Consider the following 25131-nt stretch of genomic DNA (forward strand, 5'->3'; position numbering starts at 1 on the left):
TTATAACTCTTCAAGACAAGCATTCAGAGATTCTAGCTAGTTGATGATGTTTCCCTGAAAACACACACACAGGCAGAAGGTTGTAGATTATTTTTACAGAAATGCAAGATAACAGGACAAACATGATCCATCTCTTTGATCCAGCAAAATTGCTTCTAACTGAAAAATCTTGATTTGCATTATGGAAGAAGTTGTCACTGATATCTGACATAACAGACTGGCATGGCTTGTCAAGACACTGAGAAAAAAATAACAGAAAAAAGTGGGTGCAGTTTGGCATCTAAATGGCATCAAGCTCCAGATTGAGCTAAACATTAGGAAAATAATGGGACTGCATGGTTCAATCTACTACAGAGGTGTGAGACCTGGGGAACACGTTCAGCCTCTGCCTCCATTTCATTAGCAGCCCCTGTGAGTCATAGCTAACATCAAATGGCAAAGCATGGCTATCAATTAAGATGTTCTGAAAGGCAGTCAATACCCTGGCTTGAAGTCAGGCTCATTACAACTCATATTCTTTGGGTTTAAACACATCCCACACACAGCACAGACATCTACACACACTTGCAAGCTCATGCACCAGAAGCTAAACCATGTTACATGATGCACTGAAAAGGAGCACCTAAGGGAAAAACAGACCAGGGGCCATCCTTTGTGACCCCCGAGAAAAACAATCTTAAATTATGTGGGAAGATGTGCACCAACGACTGCTGGGAAAACACAGTGGAGCACAAAGGTTCTCCCGGCCTGAGCAATCTGCCAGGAGACAAATCCACACACTGAAAAAAGCCACACATTGAAAAAACTATCATAGGGTCACAGATATAGACAGCTTGACTATTTTAATCATCCAGTCTAATTGCCACATGGTTGAGCTCGTCAATTGCTACAGAAATGATTGTGAGGGGTGCTGAAAATGCCAGATGAGCTCCACGGTGTCTGACTCAGCCTCTTTAAATATGACAGACAAAATATCAGGCCATCCATAAGGCCAACAGCAGTGCTACAAACAGCAGAAGCTCGGGTGCTGACCAGGGGTAAGCGAAGCATGTCACTTGTCCTTGAGGTAGCACAGACCTCAAAGTTACTTAGGCCTGTGGAGCAGTCACCAAAAGGACAATGAGGGAAACACACTAAACAGTATCAGATGCCACATTACATTGTAAAATTATAAACATTAGCAATCACACATGAAAAAAGCCTTTGCAGGCGTTCTAGAGTCTTCTTTATGGTCCAGGTGATTTTGATTACTGTATATATACTTGTGATGAAACTATGGCCTTTACGCAAACTGTATTGTGTTTTACTTAAATATGTAGGGTTTTTTTTTAAGCCATTTACTTAAATGTTTTGAACCAAAGAAAGAAATTATTTCATTGAAGAGGACTGAGTTAGAGGACATAAAACCCGGGAGATACATTCATGTTGGGAAATCAACTGTTGATGTCAAATAGTGTCCAGTGAGTTTCCAGTTGGAAAGGACTCTATCTGTTTGCACACTGCCTGGGAACATGTATGGAGTTGCTGTAATCTTTATTTGCCAGATTTCGTCAAGAAAGGTGGAACAGAAAGTAATTTGTCCCTCATGTCAAGAGAATGAAAAGAGAGCAGAGAAGTGATTAGTGTGCAGGAAGAGTTGACTTCCAGTCTTCTGTGTGACTAATGGAAAGCAGTCATGGATAAGGGTGTGTGTGTGCTTGTGTGTAAAGGGTAGGATGTTTGAATAAGTTAGGGCTTTCCAAGACGTGGAGAGACCTGAGAGAAAGAATCAAAGTCTAACTTGAAAGCAGAACTGAAGAAAAGGGAAAAGATGAGTATTATTAACAAATGAAGGAAAGTAAGGCATTAACTGAAATGTGATGTATTAGTCCGTTTTCACACTGCTATAAAGACATATCCGAAACTGGGTAATTTATGAAGGAATAAGGTTTAAATTGACTCAGTTCTGCATGGCTGGGGATGCCTCAAGAAACTTACAATCATGGCAGAAGGGGAAGCAGGCACGTCTTACATGGAGGCAGGAGAGAGAGTGAAGGAGGAACTGCCAAACACTTATTAAACCATCAGATCTCATGAGAACTCACTCACTATCACAAAAGCAGCATGGGGAAAACCACCTCCATAATCCAATCACTGGGATTACAATTTGAGATGAGTTTTGGGTGGGGACACAGAGCCAAACCATATCATGTGAATCTACATTTGTATGTATTTAAGTATTGTTCTGGTTTGTAACATTTCTTAACAATATTAACAACTAAAGATTAGTTCATAAGTGTTAACTTTGCTTTTTTAAGTTATATTTTGAATGGAAAAAATCGCTGAAAAAAATTATGTGCATTCATGTCTATGGAAAGCCAGGGATGAACCCACTCCACTCTCTTGGTTTCTAAATATCAAAGATACACTCAATAACCTCACACTTTTGAAAATCATTGGTCCTTACACCTCTCCCAACTCCAAGTCTGTCAACACACCTCTCCAGTGCTCCCTGCCTCTCTGCCCTACCTGTCTCTCTCCCAGTGCTCCCTGTCTTGTACCTTGCCTCCAGCCTACATTATCCCTCTTTGCTCTCTCAGAGACCCACATTTAATCACTCCATCAAATCTGTTCCCTCCTCAGCACCTGGTTAAGTCCCAGGCCCTCTTCCTAGGACCTGGCAAGAGTCTCATTGCACTGGGCCTCCCTATTCCAGTCCATCACTTGCCTTCTCTTGGGATAACCTTCTGATATACAGCCCCAACCCCTGAAGCCCCGGAAGACTTTTCATACTCCAGCCTCATTCCCCACTACCCGCAGCCTTGCTCCTGAGCCCTGGTCTCCCTGTTCCCCTGAACAAGCCTTGTTTTTGCTCAGGCCTTTGCCTGGAAAGCCCTCACTCTTTTTTTTTTTTTTTTTTTTGGCATCCCTGCTTCTGCAAACCCTACTCACTGCTTCCTGTGTGAAGTTCTTGGCAGAATTGATCTCTCTGTCCTCTGGGCTACCATGGCACTTAGTTCTCACACAGTGGGGCACTTATCACATTACATTAAAGTTGCTGATGTGTCTGTCTTACCAACCAGATTATAGGCTCCTTTAGGGCAGGAACCAGGTCTCAAATCTCTCTTCATTGAAAGTACCTAGCAGAGGCGCTGGCAAATGGGAGGTGGTCAAACAATCCTTATTAAGTTAAATGCTATTACTTCAGGCTCCCTAGCCAGGAATTACCTGGTGACGACTTACTCAAATTGAGGCTCATACAGAGGAAAGAGACTCGTAAGTAGACACACAAAATCTGAGACCCGCAATAAAAAATGTTCCTCTCCTAATTCAACGGAAATTCTGGGAGAAAAATAGATAAGTGAAATCTGGGGGCTGCCCTTTACAAATCTAAAGGCTACGGACTTTATCAAATACTATGTATAATTTGATATGTTCATAGAAATCACCATGGTTAGTGTTTCAAATTTAAACATTTTTAAGGTATTGGAAAATGCATACAGTGAATGAATGTACGTATACAGAGGACAATTAAATGCATATTTTTCATGTACAATATTGATCAAAGTACGCTTTACGCAAAAAAACCCTGAACAAATCATCAGTATACAGCAATATCAAGGAATTTTCACCAAGAGAATGCAGCCACATAACCAGTATCCAGATCTAGAAACAAAACATTCCTGGGCCCCAGAAGTCCCTTGTGCCCTCGCTCTCGCTCTCTCTCTTTCTCTCTCTCTCTCTCTCTCTCTTTAGATAGGATCTCACTTTGTTGCCCAGGCTGGAGTGCAGTGGTGCAATCACGGCTCACTGCAACCTTGATCTCCCAGGCTCAGGTGATCCTCCCACCTCAGCCTCCCAAGTAGCTGGCACTACAGGCACATGCCACTACACCTGGCTAATTTTCATATTTTTTGTAGAGACAGGGTTTTACCATGTCGCCCCGCTGGTCTTAAACTCTTGGGCTCAAGCAATTTGCCCACGTTGGCCTCCCAAAGTGCTGGGATTACAGGTGTGAGCCACTGTGCCTGACCCTTTGACCCTTTTTCTAATTGCTGCCCTCCTTCTACAGTCATTATTCCGACTTTGAACACTATAGAGCCATTGTGCCTGTTCTTACTCTTTGTATAAATGGAACCACACTGCATGTAATGTTTTCTGTTTGGTTTCCTTTACTCAACATTATTTTATGAGATGCACCTATATTGCTACAAGGAGCAATAATTCATCCTAAATCTGTAAGTGTGAATGATTCTAAAATTTTATTACAAATGGAGCCATAAGCTGCTGAACCATAAGGAATTCAACATTTCTTCATTTTCACCAAGAATTACTTGAAGTAAAACTATCCATATTTTAGTAAGACAAAAAGATGTCATGTTCCTGAACCTTACAGACTCTAAGACATCAAGCCATTAACTTTCTCAGTAAACATTTCTAGAAGGAAGGAATAAATGAAGCAGAATTATAAAGCACTCTTTCAGGAAAAAAGAAAAAGAAAACTAGGGAACTGAGGGGGGGAAGACCCCCCGGAAGTTCCCTGAATACTTTTGTCACAGTCATTTTTGAAATCAATCTAATTTTCTAATCCCTGTAAACAATTTTTGCATCTTTTGGTGCTTCATTTTTGACATTTCACAAACATTTAAAAACTGTAAGTTCGACAGAAACTTCTTTTTACTCTTTCATGTGTCCTAACCCCAGACTGATGGTTTGCTGAAGTTGGTGAAAAGAAAAAGGAAGGGTTTTGCCACCACATTGTAAAAAACTGATAGGAAGAGCTTCAGATTGAATTTGTAAAACAAATACAGAAGAATTATTTGTGTCCTTTCGCCTTTGAAAGGTTATGTGCAGCACCCAGCAAGCTACGGCTCCATATTGTTTTATGTGGTATACACTTATCACACAATGCTACTATCCAACAACACACAAATTCCAAGTTTGTCAAAATTCCTATGAGCACATACCTTGGGGATTAAAAAAACCAGTCATCCAAAACACATTAGGCCTCCCTTCAAATATCCACGTAGAAAACTGAGCATTTCTTTCCAAAAGTTCAGTGAACCAGAAGCCCAGTGTGGACGAATCCCAAGACACTCTTTTCCAGAGCTGAGGTATACGAGCATCATACATGTTGTCCAGAGCATCTCTCAGGTTCTGGAGAAGAAAAAGTTAAAACACATGAATAAGAAGCATCAACAAAGAAGGAAATGCCTACTGATGTAAGAACAGCTCACCTCACTCATAATGATTGTTCCTTCAATGGCCAATTTTAGATCACTCAGGCTACTGCGGAGTATTGAAATGACTCTTTGCATTCTGTCAATTTCTTGTCTAAGAAATATGTTCATTGAATTAAGATGGCCCATCTTTATCAAACGAGATTTCACCTAAAACAAAGTAAACAATGCAATAAAGGAGATTTTATCACCTGTCATTTCTCTTCCAATGACCTCTTCTTTCTCAATTCGTTTTCTTCCTCTGAATGTATCTCTACCAGCCAAAATGAACTCTAAAATATCTCTTGCAGAACCAAACTTGCCATTAAAATTTCCATTTCCTGGGTTTCCAAAACTACTGTTCAACTAAAATGATTTTTATTTCTTACTGATTGTACTTAGCTAATAATTGGAAATGTACTTTAAAGAACTGAAATAAAATTGTACCTTTTTCTCCTTTCACATGATTAAGTACTGGGTGTCAATTAGATATTCTTTTTGCAATCTAACCTTCATAGGAATACAGTGGAATTTTTTCCTTCATTATGTTTGCAGAGTTATTAGAAATGTCATAGAAAGTTAATACAGCAAAAATCTTTACAGAGCAGTTACCAACAAATATGATTAGCTATAGTTTCCAAAAGCCATTGTTGCCTTAGCTATGAGAGCTAAAGAGAGCCTTTCCTAATCCAGTAAATGAAAATATTTAATTTTGTGGGAGAGCAGTTAAATATCTGTCATGTGTTCCTTTTGATGTATCACTTATTGACTATTTTGAAGAGATCAAAACAAAAGCCTCTGGTTGTGGGAACAATAAAATATGATGATTATTGGAAAACAAGCCAATACAATATACACATTTCAATTTGGTGACATATGCCCAACAGAAGATTGACTACAAATACTGGCAGGAGCTCATAAAGGGATTTGAACTTTCTGCTGGCCACAATCAAAGAGATGCCCGAATTGAAGGAACAAGGACGGGACACGTGGAGTGGGAGAGAACTCAAAGTGAGGTGTCAATCTGAAGGATCACGGGAGGCCAGGAACTGCAGGACTCTCTGCCAGAGATGCCCACTGCCCCCTCAGAAGGCCTGGAATGTTAGAGACGGTGGGCTTCGGAGTCATCTGAACCATTCTCCTCCTTTTATAGGACAGGCCTCTAGCACGGTGCAGAAGTTTCCTTTCAGCAAGGGACACCTCTGTTTACTGCAATTGGGTTGTTTCTAGTGAGCGAGAGAGGAAGATGGAAAGCACAAAAACGGAAGGAGATATAACACTGAGTACAGATATAAAACAGGCAGCTGAATAGGACTACCTATGCAGGTGGGGCAAACTATATTAAAATCAGTCAAGCATGCCAGGGAAGGTCCCTGGCCCAGCCCGACGTAGCAACCTTCAGCTACTCTCCAGAATTCTTGGTTCTAGAGCCTACATTTTTGCAGCCTCCAGTGCCTCGTTCTCATCTCCATCCCAAGTCCTTCAGCCTCCAGTGGCTGAATAGCATATATATATGCTATACAGATGTGTGTGTGTGTGTGTAATTACATCTATATATAATTCCCTTTAAATCAATCCATCTCAAGAGTGGAAATTCACTCTTAGGAAAAAGGGAAATTATAGAAATACTTTTGCAACCTCATGAGTGGAAAATAAAGCTCAGGAATTGACCACAGTCTCAAATCAATAGCCCAGGTATCTCTAGTATATTAGCAGTTTCAAACAAATCGCCTTGTCCTGCTTAGCGTTTTAAAAGGGAAACTTTACTTGAGATAGAGACATGCTTAGAAAAATCTTAAACCCTAGAAAATGCAATTCTAATCCTGATTCTGAGTATAATTATTGTTCCAGCCTAAAATTGTCCTTTTATTAATAAAATTTAAGACTTGCTGTAATCTTATATAGCATTTTCATTATGTTTCTGGGACCAGGTAGTTTTTTTCTACAATAATGTAGCTTCATTTTTACTACAGAAGTCAATGGTATAATTATATTTTGATTTACAAAATTCACTTTACAGCCACATGTTCAAGAACAGATCTCGTCTATAAAATAAGATGCTAAAAAGTAAGTGATCTTGGAACAGGGACAAGTTTTAGATGCCTCTTAGTACAAACTCTTTCCCATACAGGAATCCATTTAGTTACACCCCTGATGCTCAGTTGCTGCTGGAATAATCACCAGAACAGAGGTGTTGTTGGTGAAGTGGCTCCAACCAAGACTGGACAGCTCGAATTATCACAAGGTCTTGAACCTTTCCCCTGGCAATAGCAGCCCTGTGGTACAGTCATATAGAGTAAGCTTTATCTCACTTGCACATGCCAGTATTAAAAATCTTTGAAGGCAAGTATGCTGCCTTGTTTTTTGAAGATCACACCAATAAAACTATTGAAAGTGTATACTTACAATATTTATCCATTTAAAAATATTTTCTCCCCTTACCATAACTATCTCTACATGAAGCTATTGATTTCAATATCTTAACCAAAGGTCTTGGTACCTATCTACACAATGGAAACAATAATTATTTTAAGAGGCAAGAAAACACTTGTTATTGTTGGGACACTCACTGCATGCTAAAACTAGTTAAGACTGCAGGTTTTAGAGTCAGATCACTTTGTGTTCAAATTCTTGCTCTGCCACTTAGTTTGGTTTCTGCTGGTGCTGTCCTGAGCACTGAGTGTCATAATGTGTATGAAGCACTTAGGACAGGGTCTGGCTTGTAATGAGTGCTCAAAAACACAGCTACTGTCCCATGCCACACCATTCTAATCAATGAATAAGTGTGGTTCTTAGAAAACTTCAGATTGGTAACGGGGTGCTTATATTCATCATAATATCTCCATTAATTGTTCTACCCTATTCAATGAGTTGCAGATGTGATTAAAAATCAATGGAGTAGACAGGTGAGTCATCTATCTACAGTTAAAACACTTGGAACATCTTAAAGAATACCAAATCACCAACACCATTGCCTTTTGGCCTTAAAGATTTTTGAGTTGTTTTTTTACCACAGCTTAAGGCATCATAGAAACTGATATATAAATGGGTCACTGTGGAAACTTTGATTGAGGAGGAATTAACTTGTAAGGGAATTTTTAAAAGAATGCAACATGGAAAATGTTTTCTTCTGATATTTTTAAGTTTTGAAGAGAGAATGACGTGAACAACGAGAGATGCAGAGTTTAGTAATATAGTCAAAATTTATTACACAGGTCATCTGCCACATAGTCACCAACAGGTAGATTCTTGCTTTCCATGGTAATCAGACTTACTGTTTAAATATACAAATAGCTCTGTATGCCAGCGGGAAAGCAGCAAGGCTTACCTCATGAGGAATGTAATCAGGAGGGAGTTTACTCAGCATATCTTCAGATAATCTATAAACAATGGCCTCCCGGGTCTCTCCCACACCACCTCCACTCTCTTTGGGTTGAATGTTGGTAATTGTTTCAAGAACAGCAGAAGCAGTGTTACTCTGATACCTAGTAAAAAGAGTGAGCTGTTCAGCACGTCACAGGGAAACACGTAAGAGATAATTGTCAAAGCTAAAATGAACTGATAGAATCACTTAAATCAAAGCAAGCTACGAAAAAAAAAAAAAGGAGAAGAAAAGTTAACTACTATCAACCTGGGGTAATGAAAAAAACTAGAGATACATTCTACTACCTCCTAATAGGACATCAAGAACATCAGTGAAATGAAACACTCTCCATCTTCAAGGAAAGAGACCCAAAAACTCCCCTGGAAATCCAAATCGCTGCTTCACCATCTTGGTTGTAGCTAACCTGACCACCTCTTGCTAAACAGTGAGCTCACCTCCGTTCACTCTCCTCTGCTATAGACTGGTCATAAGAGTCTATCATTATAGCACAGTTTGTTTGCTCAAATAGGACCACTCATATTTCCTCACTGAGTTATAAACTATTAAAATGTTTTCATCTTTTCTGTCTTGTTTTCTCATTTTTCCACCGGTTTTATGATTTCCAGGGAAATCTACTGACACCCACCTGCTCCACCTGTTCAAATGCAGCTATGCATCTTTAAATCCATTTATTCAATAAATATTTACTACGTACCGGGCGCTGAGCTAAGTTCTAGAATATAGCAGGGAATAGGACATAGTTCTGTCCTCTAGTGGAGGAGATAGATATTAGACAACCCCATTATAACAAGTGCTGTGGAGGGAAGTAACAGGATGCTTTCAGAGAGTTTTGATTCTCTCATTCCCACTCTCTAGCTTTCTCTCAGGTTGACCAGATACTCTGAGATGCAGGAACTTAGTCTCTGTCCCTGAGATGCTGGGTTGACCAATTATCTGGACATTTGAGTAAAAATGTGTGTGGGGGTGGGCGGGTGGGGTGGGCGCTGTATGTGCATGTGTGTGTGTATGTATTTGTGTGCTGGAGGTAATTTACACTAGAAGATTAGTAAAAGTTAAAAAGTCACATGTAAGCTGAGACCAGAAGGACGAACAGGTCAGCCAGGCAGTGGGGTGGGGTGGGGTGGGAGGCAGAAAAGGACATTCAGACAAGAAGTAAGGGTAGGGGTGAAAAGGGTTTCAGTGCATTTGAGGAATAGAGATAAGGCCAGTGAGGTCAGAGCCAGTAAGCTAGAAGTGATGAGGATGAAGAAGAGGCAGGGGCCAGACCATGCAGGGTTATACAGGAACTTGTAGGATTCTGAACACCACCCTAAAGGCAATGGGCAGCCACTGAAGATATCCCTAGCCAGGTGTGACATGGTCAGATTTAAATTTTTCAGCCTTTTCTGAACTCCTAATTGACCATCTATACACTTCACATAATTTTATTTTGGAGGGTTATTGTTTTGTTTGCTAATTTTGTCTCTTGTCCAGATGTCAACCACATTCATATTTCCTTTTGTAGATGTGAGAGGCAAATCTAAAAGGGATTCAGCAAATGCTTGAGATTAGTGACTTCCTAATCTCAAGCCATTGTAATATGGAAATATATATCCAAATATTATATGTGCATACCTTTTAATATAGCAATTCTACACCTAAGAATTCATCCTTAAAAAGAAAGAGACATTTGACATTTCCATTTCTCACAGTATGGTGCAAATGTTACTGTGAACCACCCTTCTGAAACAACTAAAACTTCTGGAGAAGATATGAAAAACATCCTTTTAAAAACATCACTGAACTAGCAAGACAATAAAAAATCCTCAGGGTCAAATAAAATGAATGCTGGAAATAAAGTGAATGCTGGAATCCAGAGAGATAAAGCCAGATTTTACCCCGGGGGAATCAACTAACTGGTGTTTTCGAGTTTCTGTTTGGATAGTGCAATGAGACAGGGGAGAAACCCTCATACCTGAGGTGAAAAGCGTAATAGGAAATTCCTACATAAAGCTGGGACCCCACACAGCTACAACCTCAGTATAAGGGTAAACTAGAAAGTAACCTCTACCTGTCAGAAGAAGATAGGCAACTTGTTCTATCTAGCTTAGCACTAAGTGGGGGAAAAATCTTTCCTGAAAATTCTGAATTCACCATGTTTGTGACATTAGTTACCATTTATTCATATTACCTGTGCAATTTGGAAATGCTCAAGCCAAGAATTTATTTTAAGGTGGTCCTAGGAAGTCCTAGGTGGCACCTGATGGAAGCAAACACAACTCGTTCCTGAACAATATACCTTTGACTCAGGTCTCAAATAATCCAACAGTTAACTTCAATAGACACAAGCTCAAAGTCAAAAGTTTAAAAAGTTGTAAGGAAACAAGGCAATGTGAGAAACAGCCAGTAGAAACAACAGAAAGCAGAATAAGAACTGTAGAGATCTTAAGTGACTCTTCAGATGCACATTACAATATACTGTATTTGTGATACTGAAGAGTTTTAAAAGGAGATTGAAAATATAAGTATTAAAGAGGAAACTATAAACATGAATAGCATATTTGAAAAAGAGTCAAAAAGAACTTCTACAAATAAAACATAACTAAAACTTAAAACCTATACTATTTATTGCTGCTGTAACAAATTGCCACAAAGTCAGCAGCTTAAAACAAGACAAATTTATTATTTTACAGTTCTGTAGGTGCTAAATATGACACAGGCCTCACTGAACTAAAATCAACACATCAGCAAGGCTGGGTTCCTTTCCATAGGAGATAGGAGAGGATCCATTTCCTTGCTTATTTGGGTTGTTGGCAGAATTAACTTCCTTGAGGTTGCAGGACTGAGGTACCCAATTTCTTGCTGGCTGTCAGCTGAAGGTCCTTCTCAGCTACTAGAGGCCACTTGCACGTCCTGGCTTGTGGCCCACTTTCTATATCTCCAAAGCCAGTAATGGCAAGCCAAATCCCTCTCACCCTTGGACTCTACATGTAGATATATCACAGTAAAACCGTAGAATACCAAAAACAAAACGAACATCTTAAAAGCAGCCAGAGAGAAAGAGCAGATTATCTAGAAAGAAATAACAATTACACTGGCAGTCCATTCCTCAACAACAGCAATGAAATCCAGAAGAAAACGGAATAGTGTCTCCCATGTGTTAGGATAAACTAACTATACACCTAAAATTGTGCGCCAAACAAAACTCTCTTTCAAGAATGAAGGCAAGAAAAAATATTTGAATAAACATTTCATCGAAGAAGAAATACGGATGGTCAATAAGCACATGAAAAGATGTTCAGTTTCATTATTTATTAGGAAAAAGCAAATTAAAAGGACAATGTAATACCACTTCACACTTACAAAGGATGGTTATGATCACAGGATACATAATAACAAATATTGGCAAGGATGTGGAGAAACTTGAATCTTCGTAATTGCTAGAGGGGATCGTAAAATCATGCAGTGACTTTCTTTTGTTTTGTTTTTGAGACAGAGTTTTACTCTGTCACCCAGGCTGGAGTGCAGTGGTGCTCACTGCAACCTCCATCTCCTGGGTTCAAGCAATTCTCGTGCCTCAGCCTCCTGAGTAGCAGAGACCATAGGCATGCACTACCACACCCAGTTAACCTTTTGTACTTTAGTAGAGAGGGGGTTTGGCAAGGCTGGTCTTGAACTCCTGAGCTCAGGCAATTTGCCCACCTCGGCCTCCCAAAGTGCTGGGATTACAGGCATGAGCTGCCGCTCCCGGCCTGGTGCAGTCACTTTGGAAAGCAGTTTGGCAGTTTCTTAAGATGTTAAGAGTAGATTATGACCCAATGACCCAATAACTACATAACATTCCTAGTTATCTACACAAGAGAGATTAAAAGACATGTCCACACACAGATTTGCACATGAATGTTCATAGTAGTATTCTTAATAGCCCCAAAGTAGAACATAGCGAACTATTCATCAACTGGTAAATGCGTAAACAAAATGTGGTACTGGAACACTATTTGGCAATAAAAACCAAGGAAGTATTAATATATGCTACAACATGGATGAACTTCAAAAACATTATGTTAAGTTAAAGAATCCAGATGTAAAGGATCACATAACGTATAATTCTACTTATGCAAAATGTCCAGAAAAGGCAAATTTACAGAGACAGAAAGTAGATTAGCAGTTGCCTGAGGTTGGGGATGACAATTGGGCACAAATGGGCCCAACATTTCTTTTTAGAGTGATGGAAATCGTATAACATTATATTGCAGTGGTAAACTTACTAGAAATCATTTATTGTCCACTTAAAATGAGATAATTTAAGATAGGCAGATTACATCTCATAAAAGCTGTTTTTCAAAAAAGGAGGGCAAAATAAGGCATTTTCTTACAAGAATAGAAGAGTTTATCACCCATAAAAGAATGTCCCCCTCATGGGGGAAATTCTAAAGGGTATACTTTAGAAAGGAGGAAAGTTATTCTGTTGGAAGGTTTGAAGTATTGAAAAGAATGGGCCAATGCATAGGTAAGTCTAAATAAGCATTATAGTATAAAACAATAATCATATGTCTAACTATGGGATTATAAAAGATAAAATTAAAATACTGAAATGTCAGGAGAGTGGCTATAGCTAAAGTTATCTAAGAGAAAGGAAAGTAAACATATTCATTTTATTTATTATTTATTTATTTTAAAGAGATGGGTTCTCGCTCTGTTGCCCAGGCTGGACTTACACTCTTGGGCTCAAGCAATTCTCCTACTTTAGCTTCCCAAGGAGCTGGGACTACAGGTACATGCCACCACGCCCAGCATAAATATATGAATTTTAGACCTAAATAAGAACTGACGTTAAAATTTCTAGGGTAACTAGTAAAAGAACAGAAACAGAGTACATAATTTCCAAAGTAGCAGAAGAGGAAAGAAATGAAATGGAAAATTCTTATTTAGCAGAAGGCCAAAAAGGAAGAAGAAGAAAAGCAAAACATAGAAAGAGTGGTGTAAAAAAGCAACATTGTATATTTGTCCTTTACATTTTATATACAGTATACATATTCTTTTGTATTTATTCAACATTTAATAAAGCTGTTTTAGAAGTAATAATCAGACAAGTGTACAAAGATGAATGTATATGACTTTATAACAGTATTTGTAATAACAAATCCTAGTAAAGCTTTATAAAAATCTATATAGCCAATGAAAATGGTGATGTAGCTGTATATTCATTGATCATGCGAGGTGTCATTGGGGGATTATAGCATAAAATAACATGGCACCAAACCCAGTTATGGTATGATCTAATTTTGTTGTTAATATTGTGTTTATAGGCACAGAAACAAATCTAGACGGGTATTTTTGCAGTAGGATTTTTGCATGATTAGCTTTTTCTGTAATTATTAGTTTCTTTTTGCTCTTTCTTTTTCTGTATTGTTTATGCTCCTCAATAAGAATGGAGGACTTTAAGAATAAAGAATATTAAAAATCATTTTCAGTTTGAAAAACAGAGAAAAATAAACCCCCATAAGGTAAAGCCCATCACAGTTGTCAAGAAGTTAACAGAGATAAATCAGGGACAAATGTTTCAGGTTCCCTGAGATGCAGCTTACAAACCCTTACTCTTTATGCCCCGCCAGAAAGTGGCCCTCTGCCTTTCCTCTGCGGCATACGGAAAGAGAATTCCAGCATTCTCTCTCCTCCTTCCCTGGGGTGACTTCCACAGCTGTTTGCGGAACTTGCCACACGAATTGGCAGAAACCTAAGAGTCTGCTGGGAAAGTTATCCAGGCTTCTTTGCTTATGAAAAAGCTGCGTTTGAGGGGAGTAGAGGAAATCCTATAGAGCAGCCTTTGGATCATTTAGGAACAAAGCTGAAGAATGGAGGAGATGCTCTGTCTTCAGCATTTTTATTTGATTAGCAGTTAGAATACCACATCTGGACCCAAACATGTATACCCGAACTACCTGCATCCTTTCCAAAAGTCATGCCATGATAAATGCATAAGATGTCATGCTTCACATACAGAACTTTCAGTCAGATACAGTGATATGAGGGTCCTAGTATCAGATCTAGCAAGTGTTTGTAACTCCATCCAGAATTGGGATATTAGCTCCATATTACCTTTAAATACATGACTTTCCCAGTAAGGATCAATGAAGTAAAAGCTAATTTTTAATGAACAAAAATGGACTATAGAGTATACTTTAGATATAACTTAAAATTCTTTTACTATTTCTGTAAGCAACCTCTATTCAGATGTTGGGGATTTGGAATATCCCAAAAGACACTTATCTTAAAAGCTGAAACATGCATGCAGTTGAATACATGAACAGAGAACACAATATTCTAGTAAAATAACACAAAAGGCATTTGAAACCCATTGCTACATTTTGAAATATGACACAATCCTAGTTTTAAAAAGTCATATAAAGTACTGTATAAGAAAAATATATATGTAACAAACCTGCACGTTGTGCACATGTACCCTAGAACTTAACGTATAATAATAAAAAAATACAAATAAGTCTGAGAGGAAAGTTCGATGAAAATAGCTGATGAGGCAACAAAATGAAGTTAACAACAGTCAAGGTTCCCCATGCTATTACATACCTTTTCAGAAATTTAAATTTGTATGTGATTCATATTACTCCATGAGCTCTCTCTAGCATTAGGTACACTACAGATAGAATATGTGGATGAAGTGCTATGTTAGGGAAGACAGAGGTGTCACCATGGCTGACATCTCAGAGAGCCACGAAATACCGGGGAAACCTGGGTAACATTAAACCTCTGACTTTATCATGAACTCTGTGCATTCACATTTCCCTGGAGCCCCAGAGCTCTTTGGTTCCTGTATCAAACAAATCCAAAATCTTATTATTTTAGTTCTCCCTTATCCCCCTCCTGGACTGTTCCTTGCCCCATCTACTTTAGTGACATCAGTGTCTGCCCAGCTGCCCAACTGAGAACCCTCAGAGATGGCTTCCTCCTTGCTGTGACTCCCCAGACCTTCTTAGTTTCCAAGACCTAGTTCCAAATCATTTCCAGCATCCCCTCCCCATGACCCACTGTCATCCCCACTGCCTTCAGTTCTGCCCCTAACTTTCTGATCATCCTCCGTGGGTGGCACTGCCGTCACCTCCTAACACATCCTCCTGCCTCCATCCACTGTTCCAAGGTAAGTTTTGACATTTCAAAAGTGATTATTACATTTATTCAAAGACTCCCCATAACCTTCAGGATGAAATCTGAAGTCCTTCACGTGGCATACAAACCTTTTTCATCACTAAGTCTTTTTCTATCTCCAGCTTCTGCTCTTGCTTCTTTCTTCCCACACTCTACGCTGTGCTGTGAGTTACCTGAAGCTCATCAAGCATTCCATGACTCCCCTCATATTCTTTGATTGTTCCCAAGCTAACTCCACTGCCTGGAATGCTCTGCCCTCATTTCTTCATCGATTATAGCTCATTCCTAACTAGCTATTAATATCAAGCTCAGCTTAGATGTCTTCACCTCTAGACAGCCTTCCCTAGACTTTCTCCCTATGTGTGTGCACAGCTCTCAGTGCTTGCTTTTCTTTTTGTACTTCTCATTCTGTACATGATGACATGCTTGTTTATCTTCATTCCAACTTCAGCCTGAATTACTTGATGGCAGGAAAAGGCTTAAATCTCTGTATACAAAATGCTAATTCCCATCACCTCATGCAAGGAGAAATGGCCATGTAGAAGGTAGAGTAGGTTAAGTACATTTAAATAAATGATTAAATAACTGTATTCCAATTTAAAATATTGCCCCAAACTCTTCTGGCAAAACCTTCAAAAGCCACACTGCATTGGCCACTCTGCTCTTTAAGCACCCCTCTTCCTCATGCTTCAGGTGTACTGGACCTGGTTCCCAGAACACCCACACACGTTCACGTTTGCATTCCCTTCCTTGGACTGTTCCTTGGTGTGTGCATCCCAGTCTGAGTCTTGGTCCTTACTGCTCATTATGTTCCTCTTCTTTGCACTTTGTCCTTGGCCCCAGTCCTGCAGTCACTTCCTTCCCACCTCAGCTCCAATCTGAGAAACTCCTGCACATCCTTTAAGACAGCGATCCCCAACCTTTCTGGCACCAGGGACTGGTTTTGTGGAAGACATTTTTCCACGGACTGGAGGGAAGGGGGCGGAAGGTTTGGGGATGATTCAAGCACATTACCTTTATTGGGCACTTTATTTCCATTATTATTACATTGTAATATATAATGAAGTAATTATACAACTCACCATCATGTAAAATCTGTGGGATCCCTAAGCTTGTTTTCCTGCAACTAGACGGTCCCATCTGGGGGTGATGGGAGACAGTGACAGATCATCAGGCATTAGATTCTCATAAGGAGTGCACAACCTAGATCCCTGGCATGCGCAGTTCACAGTAGTGTTCTCGCTCCTATAAGAATCTAATGCCACCACTTATCAGAGAGGAAGTGGAGCTCAGGCGGTAGTGCTCACTCACCTGTCACTCACCTCCTACTGTGTGACCCAGTTTCTGACAGGCCACGGACTGGTACTGGTCTGTGGCCCAGGGGTTGTGGACCCCTGCTTTAAGGCACAACTTAAATAGAGCCTCTCTCACTAGCTTTCTTTGATCCCTAAGTTGGAATTGATTGCTCCTTCAGCTGTGTCATCATAGCAATGTACACATACCCTGATTTTAGAGTTTACCACATTGTACCTCATCAGCATTTGCCATTCATCATCTTCCCCAATAGATAATGTGCTCCAAGAGCACGGACTGCATCTTACTCATCTTTGTGCCCTGGGGTTAGCCAGACAGTAAGTTCTCAATAAATGTTTTTTTGTTGAATTGAGGCCAATTGGCTTGCATTTTATTAAACCTCAAATATAAAGGACAGCAATTCTTCAATATTTAAAGGGCATGAAAATGTACTTATTCTTTCTTATGGTAAAAACATAGTATATTGTTATTATTGTTTTTTGATTTCCTGGCACCTTTCAATGTGTGTATGTGTGTTTGTGTGTGTGTGTTTGTGTATAAATGCTTTATTACAACTTTTGTATTCATTTCTAATAATGAATTAGGAACATTCATTTCTGATTATTATGTATCTATTATATAATATGACAAGATAATATAATAATAAATACATCTATAGATATTAGAAATATCTATCTATCTCTCCTTGAGTCCTTGACAATTGATAAGTTTATTTGTTTTCATAGGATTCCCCCTCTCAGAGTTATTTGTATTTTTCTTATACTTTATATGACTTTTAAAAACTATGATCATGCCCTACTTCAAAATTCAGGAATAGGTTGCAAATGCCTTTTGTGCCATATATACATATTCCTCAAAACACAGGAGAATCAGAAAGATATAATTTGAGAGTGAAGTAAAGCTATTCTTCTTCTATTATTTTATCAATGTAGATCTTTAATGATTAAAGACAAGAAAACCACAGTAAATTTCCATTCATGCTAAGAAAAGCAGAGTTCATTCTTCCTACCTGTTCTAGCTACAAAAAAACAAAAAACAAAAAAACAAAAAAAAAAACCCAGAAAGCCCCCATATCGAAATCCTCAGGTGCTCTCTCAGTCACCTTCAACTTGAGCCCTCCATGGAAGCGTGCTCAGCACCAGGGGCTAGGTCCCAACAGCGCACACCATTGCAAAGATGACCATTTTGCTCTCTGCTAACTCTGGCCAAGTTCACTGGTGCTCCAAGGAGAGGCTGATGGAGATGCTGCTGCTGCTGCTAGATCCCACCTAAAAAGTCATTTTCATGGTGAGTGATTTAATTTTTTATGAGATGATCTGAACCCAGGCCTGAAAACATAGATGTGGGGAAGAAGCCTTGAAAAGTTGATCCACTGTGAATAAGAGCTAGCCAAGCTCTCCCCAACACACATTTTATTATGCACAGAATGTCATTCCCTGGTATTCCAGGGCTGAACAACTCACATTTCTTTTTCCACAATGTGATTTTATGTTTGCAAAGATATGAAAGGCAGAAGCCTAGTTAGCTAGCTATAACGGAGAATTGCAAATCTCTCTATATGCCACAAAAGCCCAAGGGCTTTCAGGAGAACAGTCCTCATAAATGCTCTGAGATGAAGAACAAGAACTATAATATTCCTTGAGGGTTGGTTCTAAGTTATTTCTTGAAGAAAATTTCTTTTTGGAGTAAATATGGGAGGAAGCTCAGATTGCCCTTGTAGCTTGGTGGTTCTGGGAAGTCAGGGTCATGGATAATATAAATGCAAAACAACTGAAAAACAGAGCTGTCTATGAAATAACTACCTAATGAGATATTAGTGTGCCATAATATCCAAATCAGTCTAGATTTACATATATCTTTGCACATGAAATATCAATGAGCATAAATTTTTTTAAAAATCTAAATCTCAAAAGTGTCCTCGAATACACAAAGGAATACATTTCAGTTTGTATTGCATTGAAATGAATATAAAGGTTGTAATAAGACATTTGATAAATTTCAGAAGGTAAAGAAACATACACAACCACTGATGAGAAAAAGAGTGAAAATAAGCAACCATTTTTGACATTGAGAGAGTTGAATTTGCAGAGTCTTTAGTATCTTATAAATCTACATAATAAAATGTGAATAAACTGTGTATTTTCATGGTTCCTATCACTATGCTATCTAAACTCTTGAGAGAGATTGTACTTATTTTAAAGCATTTATTCACCTTGATTTCCCCCTCCACTTCAGAGATTCTGCATTCTTACGCAATGACTGAGGAGACAGACTTGTGATTCGCCCTGCCCAAATCTCCCTCTTCTCTCAAATTTATGGATGCTAACTTCAGCGTGAAGATGCCAATCAACAGGAGGCATCAAGTTCTCCATCAAGGCCCAATTATAGTCTATCATCAAGTGATGGCCGGGCACTGTGGCTCATGCTTATAATCCCAGCACTTTGGGAAGCCAAGGTGGGTGATTACTTGAGGTCAGGAGTTCGAGACCAGCCTGGCCAACATGGTGAAACCCTGTCTCTACTAAAAATACAAATATTAGCTGGGCGTGGTGGCACACACCTGTAATCCCAGCTATTCGGAAGGCTGAGACATGAGAATTGCTTGAGCCTGGGAGATGGAGGTTGCAGTGAGCCAAGATCGCACCACTACACTCCAGCTTGGGCAACAGAGTGAGACTCTGTCTCAAAACAAAACAAAACAAAAACAAACAAACAAAAATAAGCAAGAATGCTGTTGAACGCCACGGATGGTCAGATAAATTAATGATTCCTCTGGTTGGGGACATTCACACAGACTTAGCCAGCATATCTTACAGAGTCCTCTCTTATGGCTGAAGCTGTTATCTCTGCACACATGCATTCAAATCTTTCACCTGGGCTCCAGTCCGTATTTCTCACCCCATTCAGATATATCCCATGTTCTTTCCCAGCTCAACATGCCCCCAACATAACTGTGTAACTTCTCTAACATACTCCTGTTCCAAACTCCTCCACTACCCCAGCTCCCAGACAAGCAATGTCAGGGGCATCTTTGACTCCTTCTTTCATTTCACTCAGAGCTTGGAGAGTTACATCTTGCTGGAGCTGGGTGAAGACCAGAGGTGGGTTTCAGCTGGGATGCTTCGTCTGTTATTGCTTACTGCTTCCTGGTGGCCGGTGGGGGAACAGCAAGGGGCATAGCGAAGTCCTCCAAGAAGGCAAGCTCACTTGCCAGGATGAGTAGGGGCAGGATTCCATCCACGAGATAATTCAGAGCCAGAGGAAAGAAGAATCGAACCTAGGACAAGGCTTACTCAGAGACCAAAAAAATCACCAAACACGGAGCTGCAGAACAGAGCTGACCGCCTAAGCAGGAACCAGAAATGGGCTAAGATTTAGTGGGGAAAAGGGATCAGGGTGGGTGGGAGAGACCCTAGGGCAGACCACATGGGAAGTTGAGGATGAAGAGAGATCAGAGGAGGACCATAGGTCTTACCGGTCCGCCAGTTGCTCTAGTGGATATAATCCCCCATTTTAGGCACGGGTCCAGGACTTTCTACTTGACCTCAGCAGTGTGGTGAAAAGTTGCAAGATCCTGACACTATTTTGGGAGAAGCTCGCTTACGGCATCCTACAGCATGCATGCCAGCAACACCATGTGGGCCTCTAGACAGAGCTGTGAAGAGAGACTTGACAAAACACAAAAGGCTTGCCATGCCCTCTCTAACCCACCAGTGTGCAGCAAGAAACAGATAACAGCCACAGAAGAAGGTTCTCAGCCACTGCTCTGCATTCGCTAAGTCCTATCAATCCCCTCTTGAGACCTGTCCTGCAGCTTCACTCCACCCCCCAATCATCCGTATTCTAGGCCTGCATCCTCACGCACCTGGACTTACCCACAGGGTACCCAACCCAAGGTGTCGATTAGTCACCATGGGTGCTCTAGATGAGGCGGAGAGATGAGCCTTGTCACATGGCAGAGAGCTTGTCTTTTATTCTAACTGCTGTGGGGAGCCATTTAGATGGAGGAGAAGCAGAGGAGAAGTAGATGGAGGAGATTCAGTTTGGGGCTTTTAAGGTCAAGCTGCCTGAAAGACATGCCAGTGGGTGTCACGTGGAAATTGTATAAATGACTATGGAGCACAGAGGAAAGGTCTAGACAATATATATGTGGCATGTTGATGTTCTAAAGGCCATTGGCATAGATGAGCTCTATTCAGGAAGGAAGGTGGAAATGACTATAAAAGAGGTTAAAATGTGAGTAGAACATAGGCCATAGATTTACAGGCATGTGAAGGGAAGGGAAGACTCTTTAAAGCAAGAGAGATACTAGATCACACTGCTACCTGGACCATACACTGAAGGGTGATGCTATTAAAGTCATGCTTTGCAGCCTTTTGCATTTTGCAACATATTTTGTTACTCTGTCACAGTGTGATTTTGCCACTGAGGACTGAGAACCTGCTGAGCCGGACAGCAGGAGAATCCTTTGAAGAGGAGCCCCGGCTCTGGTGAGGTGTTCATCTGTGTCAAATACTAAGTTCCTTCTTAGTATTAAGTAAGTATAACCACCATATAACAGCATAACCACTGTTTCTCGGTGGTTTCTCTGGGATGTGTTGGCAACACCATAGTGAAGCGGTTGAACAGAGCTGCCTTGATAGATTATATTCAGAAGGCTAGTACATTCCTTTCGGAGAGGCACCAGAGTGGCTTCAAGTTGTCATCAGATTTTAGACCAACGTCTACAGAGCTAGCGTTATGTCCACACTTTATTGAATGGGTTGGACTCAGTATAGGGTAAGGGAGAAGTGATTTCATTCTTTACCACATTGTACTGAGTTTAGCTTATCAGAGCAGATTAAAGATTACTTTGCATGTCTTTGTGTAAATAAATATGAAAACCTAGATGAAACAAATAATTTCCTAGGAGAACACAACTGACAAAATAATTGACTACAGTGGTGACAGAGGAATATGAAAGATATCAAAGAACTAGCACTGAGCCCAGATGGTTTCACAGGAGAATTCTACCAAACTTTAAAGCATCCAATACTACATAAATTGTTCCAGAGCTTAGCAAAACGTCCACATTTTTACAAAGCAAATACAATATTGATTAGTAATTAAACCTGATAAAGATGCCATAAAAAACTCTAGGCCACTCTTACTTGTGAATATCAATGCAAAATTCCCCAGGGAACCATTAATAGAGTCTATCACTACATTAGGAGAATAATAATACATCAGAACCTAGTGGTATTAATTTCAGATTATCTGTAGAAAGTTTGAGTTAGGAAATCCATTAATATAATTCACTAACTTTTTAGGTGTTTGGGGGAAAATCATGTGATTATTTCCATAAAGGTTGAAAGGTATTCAACAAAATTCAACACCAATTTCTGACAACAACAGAAAAATACACATGAAACAATAGCTAGGACAAGCTCAGGAAAAAAAAAAGAGCAATGAGGGGAGACTATAAAACTGTCAGACAATAAAACATCCTGGAAACTAGCTAAATTTAAAACAGAGTGCTACAAAATAGAAAGGAAAACAGAATAGAAAGTCCAGAAATGGACCCAAGTACCTATGGAAGGAAATTCTATGTTAAAGGAAGCAGGAGGCCAAGGCTGGCAGATCACCTCTGGTCAAGAGTTCCAGACCAGCCTGGTCAACATGGTGAAACCCATTCTCTACTAAAATACAAAAATTTGCCAGGCTTGGTGGCCTGTGCCTATAATCCCAGCTACTTAGGAGGCTGAGGCAGGAGAATCACTTGAACCCGAGAGGTGCTGCAGTGAGCTGAGATCGTGCCACAGCACTCTAGCCTGGGCAACACAGCATGACTCCGTCTCAAAAAAGGAAAAAAAAAATCACTGGTGATAGGATAACTGGATTGCTATTTGGAAAAAGAATTTCATCCATACTTATTCCACAATAAATTCCTAATGGGTAAAAGAACTAAATGTAAAAAATGAAACCCTACAGGCACTAAAAGAAAATGTAGATGATTCCTGTATACCCTGATGAGGGAAGAAGCTTTCTTACTATTACTAAAAATCCAGATGTAACAACAGCAAGAACAGAATTTGTGTAGTCATAAATTTGACTGCATAAAAACAAAACGAAACAACAATAACACTTCTACCTGATCAATGGGGGAAAAATCACAAGCAAAGCTAAATAAACTGAGAAAACTATTTGCAATCCATATCACAAACAAAGGGTTGTTATCCTTAACATATAAATAAATCCTAAAATTAAATAAAAAGAATAAAAACTCCATTGGAAAGGAATAGACAGACTATATATAAATAGCCTTAAGTATATGAAAATTTTCTCAGTTTCACTCAAAATAAGAGAAGTGAACTAAAACTATGCTGAGATAACATTTTTCACAGTCATATTGGTGAAGATTCAAATGCCTCTCCAGTGCTCTGTTGATGACATTCTGAAGAAACGGGCACTCTCACAGACTGCAAGTAAAAGTACAAAATAGTATAACCCTATGTAAGGGAATTTGACAATATTTACTAAATCTTGATCTAGCCATCCCATCCATAACAATTTACCCTGAAAATACATCTCCAATAATATGAGAGTCCATAAGCATAAAGTTATTAATGGAAGAATTATTTGAGATAGCAAAATACTGGAAGCAACCTAAATGCCCATCTATAGGCAAATGGTTGAACAAACTATGATCCATATAAACAATGAAGTAGCCTGCAGCTGTCAAAAAATAATGGGGAAGATACCTATGACCTGATATGAAGTGATTTACAGGATACATTGTTAAGTGAAAAAAGTAAGGCACAATACAATAGATATAGCATGGCAACTTTGTATAAGAAAGAAAGGGTAATAACAATATGTATGTATGTACCTGCACATGCAAAAAGAAACACAGGGAAGATAAACCAGAAACTGTGTTTGGTTACCCATAAAATAAGAGGGAAATGGGTTGAAAGGGTCTGAGACTTCTCTAAGAACAACTTACTGTCAAGTTGTAACTTTTGAACCATGTTCATATTTTACATATTCAAAACAATAGCATATGTGGGGGGAAACCCTTAAATGTAATACAAACAGAAACAAATAAACATAACTATATATCAATTGATAGCATAACCACACAGAAAAAAATCATTAATCCAAGTGACTTTTGAACACAATACTCTGTATACTTAGTGGAATATACCCTAAGGACAAAAAGAACTGCAAAGAAATCTTGACCTCTACTGAAAAGGTTTGTTGCTGGTAGTGGTACTGGCAAAGTAATTGCAAGTAAATGAATACACATATTGAAGTTGCTGGGAACCAGAGTTTTTACAGTGGGAGAAAGGAGATATCAACGTGGGATAGGGGAAGACAAAGAACAATCCTCAGGTATACAATTGGAATTAGAGTTATTTGTTTTAACTCATGATGTTTTAAAAAATACATGCTTCCTAGCTCTATCCACTGAGAGGGCATAAAAGCACAGACACACAGAGAAATATATGTGATTATATACAGATATAGCTGTAGATATATAAACATACAGAGATACAAATATAGAAGGAGAAAAAGCAAATGGATCAAAACATTAACAATTGCTGGATCTCGATGGAACGTATGAATGTTTACTGTATGGCAACTTTTCTAAGAGTTTGTAATCATCCCAAATAAAAAGTCAAGGGAAAACTAGTTTGTCTTTGTCTCCAATCGCTTTTACATTTGAGTTGTACTTCTCTGGACCTTTTCTAGCCCTGGTTCATCTTTCTTGAGAGCTGGTGAGTGAAACAGGCTGCGGTGAACAAGGCCTAGGCACACCATCACCCTGGCTGAGGGTGAGATGGTTTCATCTTGTTAGAATCCTGTGGATTATCCAGGAACCCGCTCTCATGACTCCCCAGTCTCTTGTCAAGGATGGAATTAAAGCTCAGAGCTCTCATATGAGAACATTTTCAGTCACAAATTGGCAAGTGCATTAAGACTTATCAGTGGTTTCTCTGCCCACTCACGTGAACCTGTAGGATCTTTCTATGGAATCTCCTCATTGATCACATCTTTCACACTCTAGAAGAATTTAGCAGCACTGATCAGTCAACAAATACTTCCTGAGCA

The 25131-nt window shown here is 39.4% G+C and overlaps 1 protein-coding gene across 2 annotated transcripts in view; it reads right to left on the minus strand.

The window, feature by feature from the left end:
• The window catches only part of DNAH8 (dynein axonemal heavy chain 8), a 317698-nt gene that overhangs the window by 14427 nt on the left and 278140 nt on the right, over positions 1-25131 (minus strand). For both annotated transcript variants that reach the window (XM_078000047.1, XM_028847604.2), the window contains 3 exons: positions 8527-8683; positions 5217-5369; positions 4947-5136 (listed from right to left, as the gene is read on the minus strand). In XM_078000047.1, the coding sequence (XP_077856173.1) occupies positions 4947-5136; positions 5217-5369; positions 8527-8683 (500 nt within the window). The remainder of the gene's footprint in view (positions 1-4946; positions 5137-5216; positions 5370-8526; positions 8684-25131) is intronic.

The sequence above is a fragment of the Macaca mulatta genome, chromosome 4 (assembly GCF_049350105.2).
Source record: "Macaca mulatta isolate MMU2019108-1 chromosome 4, T2T-MMU8v2.0, whole genome shotgun sequence".
Lineage (NCBI taxonomy): Eukaryota > Metazoa > Chordata > Mammalia > Primates > Cercopithecidae > Macaca > Macaca mulatta.